We start from the raw sequence: 17,293 nt of genomic DNA, 5'->3' as shown, positions 1-17,293 counted from the left end.
TATAGTCTTTTTCTCTATTTCTGAAAAACAGTGATTTAAATTTTTTGTTCTCTCCAAGTCCTGCCTCTTAAATATCAATGTGTTACATACTATGGTCACTTCATATAATATTTTGTTTTTTTGTTTGCTTGTTTTTCATTTTCTTCCAGCCTACAATAGAAATAGGGGAACTAGTAGGTCTTAGAAAATTTTAGAGTTTGACAAGAGTGAAATTTTAAAATCCCTAAAATATAAAGTAGTCTTGGTATCAAGGGAGATGTACAGAAAATGACTACATAATTAGCTCCATTATCCTGTGTCACTAAAACGTAGTGAGCCTATGTCTTTATTTTTTATAAACCATTCAAATTGTGATTCTATTATACTTAATTAAAACAAGTATGGCATTTTATTTCAATTTTCTGGGCTCCTACTGACTTGGTTCCAATTATTCATCTTTCCTTGTTCATATAGGAATGAGTTTCTTGAGAATTGATTTTTTTTTCCATTTTATTATTGGTTCTTTATTACAGAGCAAAATAAAATATGATATTTTAAAGATAGACAAGAACTTTTTTCATATAAACTTGATTCTCATCTCTATAACAGGAAAAGTTAGCTGATTCCTTTATTAACTTTTTAATTTAGAAGACTATCTCTTTTATTAAAGGGCTTAATAAAAAATCAAAATTATTGATTTTTGGATTTCTGGAGTATAAATTCCACTCATCTATAAACTTTGTTATATAATTTTTATCAAGATGTAATTCCATCCAATAGTACAAAATATGGCCAGAGCTGATAAAAGTGGGTATGTCTTAGACAAACCTAAACCAATAATGCAATATATGACATTTTTGAGAACTTTTTACTGCTTCTGAATCTGAAAAACAATATTGTTGATTAAATTGGATTACATACTCATTGTTTTCTCCTTTTCTGTGATTATCAATATTAATGTTTTTAAGTCTAAAACTAATTTTATCGGCAACAGATTTTTGTTTTAGCTACTTCTTTATTGTAGCACATTGGTAGAAGAGAGACAATCATGTTTTTATGTTATGTTTTAACCCTTCTCAGTCAGCTGTTTTGAACTATAGGAGCAGCAGCAAAAAACCGTGTAATTTGTGGTTCATATTACTCATAATTCTACATGAAAATGCAAAAACGTGTCTTCTAACATGACTTCAAATAGAAAATTAATAATTGAGCAGAAACCAGTAAAACAATGGCCACTTGCTTAATTGTTATTTTTCAGGATCTGGTCAGGCATGGTACATCTCTATACATTACTTGAGGAACAAAATATTTAATTTGATTACATGTGAGTTAAGTATTTGTACTTAACTGAAGAATTATTCACTAATGATTTCTAATATGAATTATTTCCATTCTGATTATTAAGTCTTGGTCCAGTTACACAGGAATAAAAGTCTAGCACACACTCAAAAGTACCTTTCATTCAGTTGCATTGCCATTAAAATGTACTTCAGTTGCTTCTTGAATGTTCTCATTGGGAACACTCTTTAGTTGCCTAAGGCATTTAACTTCATTGTACTTCCAAAGTATGCAATATGTCATATTTAGACAGCAGCTATGTCACAAAAAAAATCTACAGCAGTGAATATTTATTATAGAATTCATGAGTCAGACATATTACTCTTCCATATTGAAAGTTTACTTTCTTAGATATTCTATGTGTTGATGATGTTCCTACAAAAAGACACTGGATGGATTCCAATTACATTCATGAAATCAAAAAATGAAACTAAAAAAATATTTTTACTCTATATTATTTCAGTCCATTATCATTCACTGAATCTGCCTGTAATGAAACTGAAGACAAGCAGTCTCAGAGAAAATTAATTCAAGCATCACTAGAACTTTAATCAAGAACTTTACTGTTTATTCTTCCCTACCATAAACATCATTTTTTTCTTTTTTTGGTTCTTTTTTTTTTTTTTTTTTTTTTTTTTGAGACAGAGTCTCATTCTGTTGCCCAGGCTGATCTCAGCTTGCTGACCTCTGCATCCCAGGTTCAAGCGATTCTCCTGCCTCAGCCTCCAGGGTAGCTGGGATTGCAGGTGCCGGCCACCACGCCCAGCTAATTTTTGGATTTTTAGTAGCGACAGGGTTTCACCATGTTGACCAGCTGGTCTCAATCTCCTGACCTCGTGATCCTCCCGCCTCAGCCTCCCAAAGTGCTGGGATTACAGGCGTGAGCCACCACACCCGGCTAATATCAATCGTTAGTCACATTAACTTCAGCATGCACACAGATGTCTGATCGATAACACCGTTGGCCAACTCTGAAGGGGTGAAAATATATTTTAATTAAATACATGAACCTTGTGTATTCTGAGAACTATACCTTCTTGAAGGAATTAAAAATAGAAATAATTATACTAACTCATTTTAAATAATGGTCCGATAAATGATTTAAATAATTAATTCATTCTCCATAAAATATGAAGATGAAAATGGAAATAATATTAAAGGAAAGTCTATTAGAGAATAGCTAAAATTAAGAAACCATAAATATGGCTAGAAGGGGTATTTACAGCAGACTTTCTTATGTGAAATAAGACTTTTGCTAGAGTTTGTTAACTAAATGCCATGTAATCTGAACCCATGTATTTGGGATAAAGATTGAGTTACTTTAATTTTTCTAATTTCTACAGTATCGTGATTGGCACCGGGTAATTTCTATGATGCTTGAAGACAAATGTCAACTGTAATTACACAATAAGAAGCAAAAGTATGATTTTGAATGATTTCAAATTTATTTGCACTGTTTGTCTTGTGTGTGTTGATTTTGCAGGTTTGGCTGTGGATTATTTTAGTGAACGCATATATTGGGCTGACTTTGAGCTCTCCATCATTGGCAGTGTTCTGTATGATGGCTCTAACTCAATAGTCTCTGTCAGCAGCAAACAAGGTTTGTGAAATGCTTTTGTCTTCATTTTTAATTATTATTGAGAGTGTAAGTATGGATGCTTTGCATTCTGGATTTTCTTAAATTCTTTCTCCTTTCAACTTATAACTCTTACTAGTAATTAAAATTTTCATTCCTACTGGAAAAACATAGAGGTCAAGGCAGAAGTGTGTCCATCTTGACTTGAAAGTTTGTCCATCTTGACTTGAACAAACATGGCCATTGCTGTCCAGATTCAGAAAATAATTTTACTCTGTGGCTTCCGTGGCTATTCCATTCTGAGCAGAGCACTTCTTGTAGTCAAGATCAGCATCTGTGAACACAAACTTTTATTTCAATTGCAATGATAACAAGCAAACAATGAGTTACTGTATCAATGCATCAAAAATGACCATTTAACTCTACCACCAGTGACTGCTGAATCTACTTGTGCTCCTCTGTTGCTATACTGTTTTTATGCCCACCTATCTGCCTGGCTTCTATTTTTTAACTGTCTCATTTTTCTAGCTCCCTTCTGTTCCTCATACTTTTTTCTGCCTGGCTGTCTCAGTTCTTTCTGCCGAATTTAATTTCTTCCCTTTCTGTCACTTTCTTTTCCCTACTTCAACCCCTTCCCACAATTTTTTTGTAACCACAAATTTTTCATCATATCCACTTTAAATTTTTGTATTTGCATGTTATATATTTATTGAATATAGATTTGTTTCCTGTTTTTTGTTTGTTGGTTTGTTTGTTTTTAAATAACACAAACAGGGAAGTTAAACAACTAAATCAAATTTTTATTGTGCCTTTGCCTAAAGTGTGTGTGTGTGTGTTTTTATCGATGGCCTCAGATGAAAAAAAAAAAAAAGTTCACATACCTGTAATTAATTACAATGAAGTTAACTTGTTCTGGTTTTGGTGCACATTTTACTATTTCATGAAACAGCAAAGAAAAATATATGAATATAAAGACACTTTATGCTTTACAACCTCTAGATAACTAGTAAAAATATAAAGGTTGTCATTTTATTTGTTTTAAATTTCTGTTTCAAAAGTTAGAATAATTATTCATTTGATAAAATCTCTGAAAATAAGTCACAAAATGTGAAAATAATGGTTACTATTATTTTTAGCCAAACTAATCAGACAAATGATTTCCATTTACCTGTTTGTTTTCTTTATTCCATTTATGAAATGAACAATACTAATGTCAAAGATTATTTTTGGATTTACTCTTTAAAAATCAACAAATGATTGCTTAATAAACCAGTCATTTGGGCATGTAATTTGATCATTTATTTGATCCAGAACACAAACTGAGTTGTGTAAACTGCCTGTTTTTATACTACAGATAACATTGGATATAAGATATCCTCTCTGTATAGCAGAGAGGATTAGTCTGCAAATAACCCCCAGAAAATTCTTTGTGATGGTAAAGATGATTAAAGTGATGATGGAAGTGTATTTTTATGTTTTAAGTAACATGTTTACTACATTGCATATCCTTACTTAAGATATAATTCTAAGAACGTCATAGCTAATATTATAAATATTCCAATTCTGAAAGTTTAAACGGTAATAAGATTTTCAATATGGTCTCAGATAAACATAGTTTTTAAAGTCTGAGTGTATACATTAAAACTTTCATAACTGCCTTTTGGAAATTCCAGGTTTATTACATCCACATAGAATTGATATCTTCGAAGATTATATATATGGAGCAGGACCTAAAAATGGTGTATTTCGAGTACAAAAATTTGGCCATGGTTCAGTAGAGTACTTAGCTTTAAATATTGATAAAACAAAAGGTGTTTTGATATCTCATCGTTATAAACAACTAGACTGTAAGTATAATATATTATGAAGTTGTCTATACTGGTAAATTTTTTTCTTATATCTCTCAAAAAATATATGTAAATGTCTTAACCTCAGTAAGTTAAGTAACTTTAATTTTTTGTTAGTAGACTTTTTCAACTACCAAAACGTCAAAATATAGATAATTATATTTCTGCTGTAACCAGGAAAATGTTCAGCATTTGGCCATGTTTTCTTGCAATTAAAACTGGCTTTGTTACAATAATCTGTTAATCTGTTTCTAAAATTCTTAATAGAACCTTGTGAGTGTATAGATGAACTATCCAAGTAAGGAAATTTATTGTTGGCCATTTTGACTATTATTACAAATCAACAAGTAACTATTATAGTATTAACCTTCCATTCTTAAATATATACAAAAAGAACTCTTCCCAAGACTTGCATATTTTCTCTGATTTATTGTATATGACTTATTATTGTTACTCTCCCTCCTAGAAAGGAGTGGGTAAATCATTAAGGTAATTAAGGTAATACTCTTGAAAATATGTTTCTAACACAGCTGTCAAAAATATTGAAGAACAAAGTGAAAAATAATAATATGGCTGAAATTCTAATGATCTGTGTTTATATATCAGTTCACTCTTCAAGCTGCTGTTCAAGGGTTATTTATAATTACTATTTATGGCAAATGAAATGGATTTTATCTTGTTTGGTGCATTTATCTGGAACAAGTGGTGTTTATTCAAATCAGTTCTCACAACAGAATAAAACAAAATATAGTTTCCTAAATCGTCCTGAAATTTTATCCAAAGCCTTGCTGCTCTTTACCAATAATTTGGCATATAAGATTCCAAGGTTAATATGAGGACACTTTCTCTCATCCTCCAGTTCTGTTTAATTTATATTCATAGTTGAATATTACCACATTCATAAAAAGTAAACAAATAAAATCCTGTCTTGAATATAATAGGCATTTGAGTGGTGGTTCTTACAGAAAACAAGCCACTCTCATGGTCCCCAACTCAGCTACCTGGGTGCCATTCCTGTTTAATTCTGGTGAAATAATCTCTAGGAAAGGTCAATAATCAGCTATGACTGCAAAGGATGTCGATTGGATAAAAATTTAAACACAAATAAGTATGGCACATACACATTTACACGTGCACACAAACTCCCACTTGATGGAAAGGAAGCCATCTGTACCTTGAACTGACAAGCTACATATGCATTTTAATCCTTTGTATTAATAAATACGAGGGGGGCATTGTTTTTGTCTGTTAGAGCAGCTCTGTGAAATAAGCTGTTAAAGTGAAGGCTAGATCCCCCCAAAACTTCCATTGGCTTTACTTTCCAACACAGCCCCAATGGTACTTCAGGTTCTAAGACCAACTCTTATGCCAAAAGCAATTAGTCAGAAGCAAAATAACTAAGTATAGATCTGAATAATTTCTTCTCTCTTTGGAAAATATAAATAAGGCAAACTTACTATTAATGATGAGCATTGGGTAGTAATTTTTCTTCACCTATAAAGGAGAATGATGATATTGAGTAAGATACTCCCAGTGGAAATTTGATGTGATTACTTTTCAACATTGCTAATGAATCATTTCCCCTTATTTAAGTTTATGCTTTTGAAGCCTGTTGTATCTATATTTACACAATGTGTTGTTTTCGTTTGTTTAACCAGTACCCAATCCATGCTCGGATTTAGCATGTGAATTCCTCTGCTTGCTGAATCCTTCTGGGGCCACTTGTGTGTGTCCGGAAGGAAAATATTTGATTAATGGCACCTGCAGTGATGACAGCCTGTTAGGTAGGTATACTTTATTATTCTGTAAATAATGAATTAATGCTTATCATAAAATTTCACAACTAGTGAAATGGAGTGAAATGATCTGTTCCATTAGCAATCTAGCTACCTTGATAGCAGCAGTTCTTGAATGCCTGTGTAAACTGTTCTTTTCTCTGGAGAAGACTTTCAAACAATTCATTCTGCATTTGTTCACAAAGCAGCATTGAACACTTACAGGCACTTAACAACAAATCGAGAACTTTGAAGTCACTCACAGACCCGAAAGATTTTTTTTTTATAACTCTTCTATTAGATAAGACAATAATATTTTTTGAGAACATTCTGCTATGGGTTTCAACTCAGCCCAAAAATCCATTTATTTATTCAACACGTTTCTATTGATTACCTCTTGTGTGCCAAGCACTAACTTAAAAATTGAGAATTTAGAAACCAAATTTTAGTTTCTTCTGTGTAAAATGGGACTTACAATACTACTACTACTATTACTACCGCTTCTGCTATTACCACAAAGAATAATAATAATAAATATTTTGAGGGCTTATGAAGAAGGCATAATACTAATGCAAAAACTAAAAACTAACTTAGAAACAAAACTGATAAGATTTCTTCATCCATGCAGTTTGTATTTCAGAAGGTAGAAGCTGGAATAATCAATAAAAATTGAAACATTACTTCAGATGCTAAATATTGAATAACCAAAAAAAAAAAAAAAACCACACACACAAAACAGTGTGATAGCACAGGGAAAGAAAATATGTCTCTTGAATATCCAGCTAGACTGACAATAAATAAGTTTCCTCATATTCAAAACATTAGGTATAATGGAAAAAATATTGTTACTAAAAGATAAAATCCACACATAATACTTTAAAAAATTATTGTATTCATTTATTCATTCATTCTTACTGAGACGGAGTCTTGCTGTCACCCACGCTGGAGTACAGTGGCATGATTTCAGCTCACTGCAACCTCCACCTCCTGGGTTCAAGCAATTCTCCTGCCTCGGCCTCCCGAGTAGCTGGGACTAAAGGTGTGTATTACTATGCCTGGATAATTTTATTTTGTGTGTGTATTTTTAGTAGAGATGAGGTTTTGCCATGTTGGCCAGCCTGATCTCGAACTCCTGACCTCAGGTAATTTGCCTGCCTAAGCCTCCCAAAGTGCTGGGATTACAGGCATGAATCATCACGCCTGGCCACACATACTAAATTTTATGTCACAGACACAAAGGCAGTGCTCTTGCCAGGCGCGGTGCCTTGCACCTGTAATCACAGCACTTAGGGAGGCAGAGACCAGAGGACAGCTTGATCTCAGGGGTTCGAGACCTACCTGGGCAACATAGCAAGTACCCATTCTCCACAAAAAGGAAAAAAAAAAAAAATGCAGTGCTCCAAAATCACTGGAGGATCACAGCAAACATTTTCCAATGAGGTACAGACATTATTCATGGCAGGCTTTGTTACCTATTGTATTTCCCTCTGCTAGAATACACTCCTCACATGGACTCTGGGTCCTTACCCACAGTCAGCATCTCCACCTCTGCATGATTTTTCTCTTTGTTCTCTGCTGAAGGTTACATCCAATTTGAAGATTTCTGACATTTATAAGGCACTCAGTGTCTAAAACTATTATAGTACTTTCATTTAATGTATATTATTTAAGCATATGATATGCAGAGCTAAAGGGGTTCAAAAGATGAATTGATGAATAACATAAGCATCAATAAATAGATATTTATGTGGACAGTGACACAAGTCACAGAAGAGACAGAGTTAAAACTATTACGAGAATTCAGATTATTATTCAAATAGGGGATCAGTCAGAATTTCCTATAGGATATGACGTTTAAACAAGGTCTGCAAAGGCAGATTGGATTTAGATTAAATGGGAAGGAGGGAGGAGGACACTGAGACAGAAAATCTGTCTGAGAAGTATGGAAACATGGTGGATTAAGAAAATAATGAGTCATTCATTGTAGTTAGTGTGTAGAAGTGTGAAGCCCTGTTTTGGGTAATAAGGTTGCAAAGTTCGTAACAGAAAGCTAAGTGTGAATCATGTTTGGTATTTTGGGCGGACACTTTGGTGCCAATTATTGAAAAGGGATGCCGTCATGGCACTAGGATGTTCCCTTCCCCTCTATCTATTCTCCCAATTAGAGTAGCTGTTATCTCAACTGTGATGGGAGAGTATGAGCATCCAGTGAACATTTCCAAACATTGTTAGTACCACTTTCTCAAATGCTGTTCTGACTGCATCACAGAGGAAGACTCTGCAAAGGTATCTATTCCACTTAACCTCTCAGAAACAGATCCTTTAACTGTGAACAACTTTTCTGTAAAAATGTCATACCTTCAGTAGTCCCACATAATCCCTTACCCATTGCCCTCACAGGTGCCTCCTGTGTACCGTGTCTACTTAGAAAATTTGGCTGAGAGAGGCAATTAGGAGAGAGGTTAGTATAATGCACAGAAATAAACTAATAATGCTACCAAGGGACTTTGACATTGGCTCTGATGTTACAACTATTGTTTAGAGTCAAGTTCAGACAGTTTTTGTTGGTTTTCCTTTCCTCTTCTATGTAATCCTCTTCTGTGTAATCCCATGTTTCCACAATCTCTTCTATGCAATCCTCCTCCTTTTTCCTCTTTCTTTGATCCAAATTATGTATCCAACAACCTAAATTCTGTGAATACCCTGCAAGGACATGACCTAGTGTAGGGCTGAGATGAAGTTTTAGAGTAGGCCAAGGTCTACCACTTAAATAACTTTGTTGTGCTTGGACTGTATACCTGCTTCCCTTGGTCTCAGTTTATTCTATACAACATAGGACTAACAATAACTACTACTAATATTACTATCACTGACAGTAGAAATAATACTAAATATTTTGAAAACCTATGAGGAAAGCATAATTCTATGTATGTTTATAGACATATATATTAATTTAATCTTCAAATTTTATTATGTACTAATTTCTCCTATTTTACAGATAAAATGGAAGCATTAGAAGCTCATTTGATTGTCTAACATTACTTAGTAAATGATGGCACCCCAGGGTGAATGTAGGTGGTCCATTCTCTTAATCATCACACAATATATCCCAGTGTCTCTGTGTCACCCAGAGTACTCATTTCCAGAGTTACTGGAAATTCTAGCAATAACATGGATAGAATGGCTAGCACGATACCTTGAAAAATAGACACATAGCCCTTTAAAATCAATATGTCACTTTGAAGTAGGTAAGAAAATAAAACAAGTTTTTTGCTGCATTAAGTCACTAAATTGTATCATTTTATGCTTGAAAGAAGGAATCTTGCTTATCTAAATACACACTTATCCATGATCTAAAACTTTTTTTGGAGATGTGTTTTGCTCTTTCAACCCTGCTTAAAAGGCGTGATTTCAGAAACCTCAAAGCCCATTCTTGTAACTTAAGAGAAAATCTTACATTTAATCAAAGTGAAAACAACACTCAAATTAGCCTTTACACATTGTAGGTCTTGAAACATAAACAGTTTGGACCATTTTAGTTGGAACATAAATGAGTGGATTTCAGAATTATTGATTGGTGAAGATAAATGCCAGTTATTTTTTTCTGACATTAACGTTTGCTATAGCCAATGTTATATGCTTTTCATTTGTTTATAATTATTTGTCTACCTCTAGCTGCTATTGTTAAATGATGAGTACACTGAACATTTTTAATAACGCTTTGTGTATTGAATTTGAAATTCAAATATTATTCATTCTTAGGGAAGTGTTCACCTGCTTTTTCCTATAGTTGATTATAATTGCTGGAGGTTGGCTTCTGGGGGTGATTTAGTTATTGACAAAAGCAGCTCTTTTTTTCATTGTAGAACCATTATTATGAGTTTTGCAAGAATGTAACTCCATTTCCATTTCATCAGGCAATGTTGTACTTTAAAATTTCTGGTGCCTAATGAGGCACGTTATAGTAATGTGCATGCCCCAACATGTAGGGATTTTGAATATCCTTGTAGTTTTCATAGAATTGACAGGTAAAAATGAGTACCCCATTATAATCCTACCTGTGATCATGATGCCTTAAGTGTTTATCTTCACTGTCCACATCCACAACCTTTATTAGGACAAATAATGTTGACTGAGATAGAAATGTTTTGGTAAATTTTAAATTAAACAAGCATATTTCCACTCCACATATTTCTTGAGAGTCTGATCTCTGTAGTCAATAATTTGCTGGAGATTCCCACTTATATTTGCATGGGCATCTTCAGTTTAGTATTCCACCTCAAAACTACCTCTCCATTTCCTGTCATCCTTGTGTTCCCACCTAATTGTCCTGGTCAGAAACTGAAGAATCATAAAGATAGTCTTGGAATCATTTTCGAGGTTATTTTGCTATACATAGTGACATGGCCTTCTCCATTAGAAATGCTGCTTTGCTTTGAGCAACCTACAGTGTTCAATGGAACAAAACTGATTGAGATAGTTGTAGGCATTCCTCATTTTTCTTCACATAACACTGCTGTGATTTTCACCTCCAAATGACCGTTAGAATACATCCACATTCATTCATCCCATGTTTCTCTATTTTGGGTCCTCATCTTACCTATCCTGGATAATGTATACAAAGTTCTGAGAGCCTTCCTGCTTTTTTAAGCTGCCATTTTAACCCCTGCCAGTACATTACCTTTCCAAGACACCACATTACTTTTGGGGTGGAGTCTAAAATCCATGGATCTTCTCTTACTCACTGCTTATTTCTTCAAAAACATTTACCTATCATGATTCATTTCTTTACCCTCTCCGATCTAGGTCCACTCACAGTGACTTTCATTCATTTCCTCCAGAGCTCACCCGTAGGTCTTCCTGTATGTTACTCCACTGGAGCTCCATTCTCAGTAAACCTTGTGGGCACTAGGTCAATAGCATATAAAAAGTGTTATAATTTTATATTTTATAATTTTTCCCATTTCTTATTTACTATTCATATAAACCTGAGTTAGCTTGTATAGTTGTCATTAAGGACATTTTAAAGTGAAGTAACTGAGGCTCAAATCAGTTAACTTGTATGCCTAGTAAGCGACAGAACCAGGACCTAAACACAGGTCTCATTATACCACTGTAATTTTTTATAATACACTTATTTTACACCATGAGAGAATTCTTCATATTAATACAAACTTCAGTAATGCCAATCTGAAGCCTGCCTACGTGACAATGTATTAGAAACTTTTCTCTTCAATGAGACAAGTCCCAGAATTGTATGGCACTACTGACAGTTTCTATTTATGACCGTGGACATGATACTTAAATCATTGTGTCATTTGAAGCCACTGAGGTGCTTAAAGATGCTCTTGAAATCATTGCAGTGATATATTCAAGCTTCTGTCATGTATGTGCCAGTGCATCTTGAATAAGGATTATAGATTGCTTTTATTTTACCTACTTTAACTATAAAATGGGCATTATTATAGTAAAGGGCATATTATAGAATAGAATGCCTATTACAACTATCTCAATCAGTTTTGTTCCATTGAACACTGTATGTTGCTCAAAGCAAAGCAGCATTTCTAATGGAGAAGGCCATGTCAATATGTATAGCAAAATAACCTCGAAAATGATTCCAAGCCTATCTTTATCATAAATCATACTTACCATATTGTTAAAAAGAATTTTGCTACCCCAAGGAATGTCCAGCCTTTTTTATTCTGAGTGAAAATGTTATTAAGTAGGTAGACTGTACAGAATCATTTGGGACAAATGTTACATACAGAAATGTTTCTAACTTTGTTCTATAACCAACTTGTACCAAATCTCAATGACTTTTAGTTTGGGACATTTATATATGGTTAATAGAGACCAACATCAAAGAGTATCTCTTCATGTAAACATTTCTCTATATTATGTATATTCACACATGCATACACTATAGAATGAATAGTGTGTGTGTGTGTGTGCATATGCTATAAATGTAACTTACAAATTTAAAGTTTTCTTTTTTAATATCAACTACTCCTAAAAATAAGCTATGTTTGTCCATATTATAAGGAAAATTTCTTGGTTGGAAAATATATTACTTTTAGAAGCCTAGGCAACATAGTAAGAACCTGTCTCTACAAAAAATTAAAAAAATTATAGTCTCAGCTACTTGGAAAGTGGAGGTGAGAGGATCACTGGAGCCAAGGAAGTTGAGGCTTCAGTGAGCTGTGATCATGCCACTGCCCACCAGTCTGGGTGACAGAGCAAGACCCTGTCTCAATAAAATAAAAGAAAGAAAGAAGATGAAAATATATTACTTTTAGAAAGTTTCAGTTAGTTTTACTATTCAATATTTTACAAATATAAGAAAAAGTTAATAATGCTTTAAATTTAAAGAAGAATATGTATATTTACCATTCAACATTAATATGTACATGTACCATTCAACAACTAGAATCTATCTGTTTTCAGATAGTATTTAATTTTTTCTACTTTTCTACTTGGGGTAATTATTTTATGGAAACAAAAGATCCTAGTATTTAAATATTGTATCTATTTGAAATATCTATATTAAATTACTCCCTGAAAACATGCTAATTTGTACATTTCTTCTCATAAACAGATGATTCATGTAAGTTAACTTGTGAAAATGGAGGAAGATGCATTTTAAATGAGAAGGGTGATTTGAGGTGTCACTGTTGGCCTAGTTATTCAGGAGAAAGATGTGAAGTCAACCACTGTAGCAACTACTGCCAGAATGGAGGAACTTGCGTACCATCAGTTCTAGGTAAATATTTCAGTGTCATTGTATTTCAAATCTTTTGCATTTTTTCTTATATATGAATCAAAAATACTTAATGTTACAATCATACTTCCTAGTATCTTAATGAAGAATAGACTAACACAATATACTAACACAAAATTAAATCAATGGCATTTGTTCTAAATTCAGTATATAAAAGTTCAAGCCAAAAATTTAACAATACTAATGGTCATTACTCTGGGTTGAGCATGTACCATGTGACAAGCTCAGTGTTTATAGATCATTTGCCCCTGGCTCAGAATGATTAGTAGAGCCAATTTTCCAGGCTTACTATGTTTTACCCCAAAGTTTATGGATTTTTGTTGTTGTTGCTATTGTTGCACAAATAGTTTTCCTAATGCTAAAAATCAATTGTTATTGAAAATTAGGATATTTTAAATGTAAATAAACAGTAACAGAGAATCTGATAGCATCCTGATTCCCATCTAAAATTGTAACTACTCTTTTGGCATCACACTGTGTCATATAACATGCTTTGAAAATTCAAGATTTCTACATCTTAGGATATATTTGAGATTATTATTAATTTATACAATAGCCATGTTTGCAGAAAGCGTTCTGTGCAGCACATAAACGAACATAGAAACATATTCTTCCACTGACTTGTATTAAATTTAAAATACGTTCCATAAGAAAAAAATAACCCCAATGAATAAAATCTAATTTGCAAATGCCAATATTCAGTGCAAGGGATATCATACAACTATTATATTGTGATTCAAGAGCATTTAATTTTACTACCATAAATGCAAATTTAGTCAAATGGAAAGTCAGTCTATATTATTTTCACATTCCCCTACATGGTTAATTTCTATCTTGCTGGGAGTTCTTACTGCTTCTATTGTTTATGCTACGTTTTGAAGTATTTAATGTATTGCTAACTGAAAGAGTTACATGAAGAATTTTCAGTGTGGATCAGAAAAGTCAAGCTGTTTCTGAAATGCATTCTAATAGGAAAAGTTTGATAATTTTATGTCTATATTTTGTCTTATTAATTCATAATGGAATTATTCTAACTAATAGCATTCTGAAAAAATATTCAGGAGTTTGATTAGATTGAAATATAAAAGGCACAGATTATTCTCCTAAGGGAGGCTAGATCATAAAGTATTTTCTGTTACTATAGGAATATGTGAGTGTATTTTAGTAACACACATAATATCTCCTTTAGGGAAAAAATTTTGTCTCATAAAAAATGAATTGTTTGGAAATTTTATTATTTAATTGGTAACTTAATTTTCTCATTGAGATAATGAAAACCATGGTGTTTTGGCTGGATGATTTATCTATATTTATATTTAGAAATATTTAGGCCAAGTAAACAATTTGAAATTCCACACTATTGCTATCTATTGAACCTGCAACGCATCCGCAGGGATAAATCTCTATAAAACATTGAATCTGCTGTCTTGTTGATGCATCCAGAGTTGTATATAGATACAGCACAACTTTTAGTGTTTTGTTCAACTCATTTGTCTAAACTTTGGAGCGTGCTCAAAATCTGTTCAACTTTATCTGTGCACACAATTATATCCTGATTTACATAAATAATATGTTCAGGAAAAATATTTTTTAACATAAATGAGTTTTCATATGAATTCAATATGAGATACAGACATGTAGTTTATTTTACAGCATCTAATAATAATTCTATGATATGTAATTAAGTCACTTAAAAAGCATCATTTTTCACTTTTAAAATGTGATTTTATAAAAACATTGTTTGGTATTATAGACTGTAGAACCTCATTATCTCCACACAAATGTTAATTTGTTAAACAAATCCCAGTGAGCAATTCATGGATTTATTCATTGTTGGTTTACTTACAGTTAAGCCTTTTGGCAAATTCCTATGTGGACACTATATAACTAGGGTTTGGGGCAGGCTAAATTATAATTTATAAGTTTATGACAGTTGTATGGAACAATAATAATTGAACAAAAGAAATGTCACTAGTTAATTAAAAGTACACATCTGTGAGGCATAATTAAAATTTTACATGTAGGAATGGGTTTGTCTCATTCCTTAAGGTTATTTTTTGTAATAATGAACACTAAAAATAAAATATATGAGCTATATTCATATAAAAAGATACTAAAAAATGAAATATTTTGATATTGATTATACCAATAAGGATCCATGTCGTTTATTTTTATGACCTGCTCATAGGAGGATAGAGTTAAGATAAAATTTGCTTTTGACAAAATAATTGAAATCAGAGTAAAGTGTAGTATTACGAATTTATTATTGAAAATAGAGAAAATTTTTGTAAGTTTTTATGCATCATAGATATCATTAAGACATTTACGCTGTTAACAGCTATATTTACACTTAATCTTTACTTGTATGAACACTTATTCTCTATAGTATATACAAGATGTTTGGTATTTTTTTTACTCCTATAGGTCTGTTATTTAGTCTTTTAATGTTTACATCAAAGTGAGTCAAGCTTTCCGACCCAGTTGATTTAGAGGAATGGAACTAGAGGGTTTGTACATTTGAAACAACATTCCCAATTACTTTCTTCCACTCTTAAAGTTGGAGTTATGCTGAGGGGAAGCAGATCTTACTTTGGGAGTCTGAAAATATGCAAAAGCACAGCTAGCCTACTAGGTTAAGAGGTGAAAGTGCAATTTGGGATATGGTGGGCAACACATTTGAATTGAATATTTTAAGTATACAGGAAGAAGGCAGAAGCCGTCATTGTAGTTCTCTCTGCCACCACATCTGAAGACTGTGGCAGTAATTTCCCGCCCCCCCACCCCCGAAATAAAGCAAGAGGATGAAAGAGGCCTCTGTTGTGGAAGGAAATAAAATCAGAATCCTCTCTGCAATGGGAAATACCCTGACAGTAACAGGCAAATAGACGGAAAGATAATTCCTCCTCATTCATTCAAGGGTTTTCTGTCTTGGTAACTGTCCCCAAATCAGATGGTAGATTGCTCAAAATCAAGTTCAGCCAGGAATTTTTGGATAACTTTGTAACATTATGAAACTAATGACAAAACATATGTAGTGAAGGATCTCAAGTCATATATGTATGTGGAGCATAAAATACACAGTCACCTAACTGATATCTTGAAGAGTGAACATACGTTTAAACTGCCCATCTTTGCTTTACTTTCACTTCTCATTTAAATGAAGACTTTTATTTAAATCAATCTTTGCATCCTAGCTCCCTTAACATAGGTATTAATTATATTTAAGGAATGCTGAAAACTGGATATTTTTATATTTAAGGAATGCTGAAAACTGGATATTTGGTTCTACTTGACTTGTTTGGGCTGTGTTTTTTATTTGTGTAAATTTAGGGAATACAAATGCAGTTTTGTTACATGGATATATTGTGTAGTGGTGAAGTCTGGACTTTTAGTGTAACCATTAGCTGAATAGTGTACATTTTACCCATTAAGTAATTTCTTATCCTTTACCCTCCTCCCACCTTTCCAATTCTCCAATGTCTATTATTCCACAATATGTCCATGTGTACACATTATTTAGCTCCTATTTATAAGTAAGAACAGGTGGTAACAGACTTTCTGAGATGTTTTGCTCAAGATAATGGCCTTCAGTTTCATCCATGTTACTACAAAAAACAGGATTTTATTATTTTCTATGGCTATGTAGTATCCCATGGGGTGTGTGTGTGTGTGTATGCCACATTTTCTTTATCCAGTCATTCGTTGTTGAACACGTAGGTTGATTCCATATTTTTCCTGTTGTGAATATTGCTGTTATAAACATACATTACATATGCAGTATGTTTTTGATATAATCATATTTCTTACCGTTACGTGAATATACTCAGTAGTGGGATTGCTGTATCAAATGGCAGTTTTATTTTTAGCTATTTGAGAAACCTCCGTACTGTTTTCCATAGAGGTTGTACTAATTTACATTCCCACCAACAGTGTATAAGTGTTCCCTTGTCTCTATGTCCTTGCCATCTGTTATTGTTTGGCTTTTTACTAGCAGCCATTC

The 17,293-nt window shown here is 32.9% G+C and overlaps 1 protein-coding gene across 3 annotated transcripts in view; it reads left to right on the top strand.

The window, feature by feature from the left end:
• Positions 1 to 17,293, top strand: part of LRP1B (LDL receptor related protein 1B) — a 1,950,491-nt gene that overhangs the window by 1,852,721 nt on the left and 80,477 nt on the right. For all 3 annotated transcript variants that reach the window (XM_031651763.1, XM_031651762.1, XM_031651761.1), the window contains 4 exons: positions 2,801 to 2,917; positions 4,567 to 4,740; positions 6,399 to 6,524; positions 13,111 to 13,275. In XM_031651763.1, the coding sequence (XP_031507623.1) occupies positions 2,801 to 2,917; positions 4,567 to 4,740; positions 6,399 to 6,524; positions 13,111 to 13,275 (582 nt within the window). The remainder of the gene's footprint in view (positions 1 to 2,800; positions 2,918 to 4,566; positions 4,741 to 6,398; positions 6,525 to 13,110; positions 13,276 to 17,293) is intronic.

Source organism: Papio anubis, chromosome 10, assembly GCF_008728515.1.
Source record: "Papio anubis isolate 15944 chromosome 10, Panubis1.0, whole genome shotgun sequence".
Classification (NCBI taxonomy): Eukaryota; Metazoa; Chordata; class Mammalia; order Primates; family Cercopithecidae; genus Papio; species Papio anubis.
Note: the sequence above shows the minus strand (reverse complement) of the source record. Positions and strands in the feature narration are given on the sequence as shown.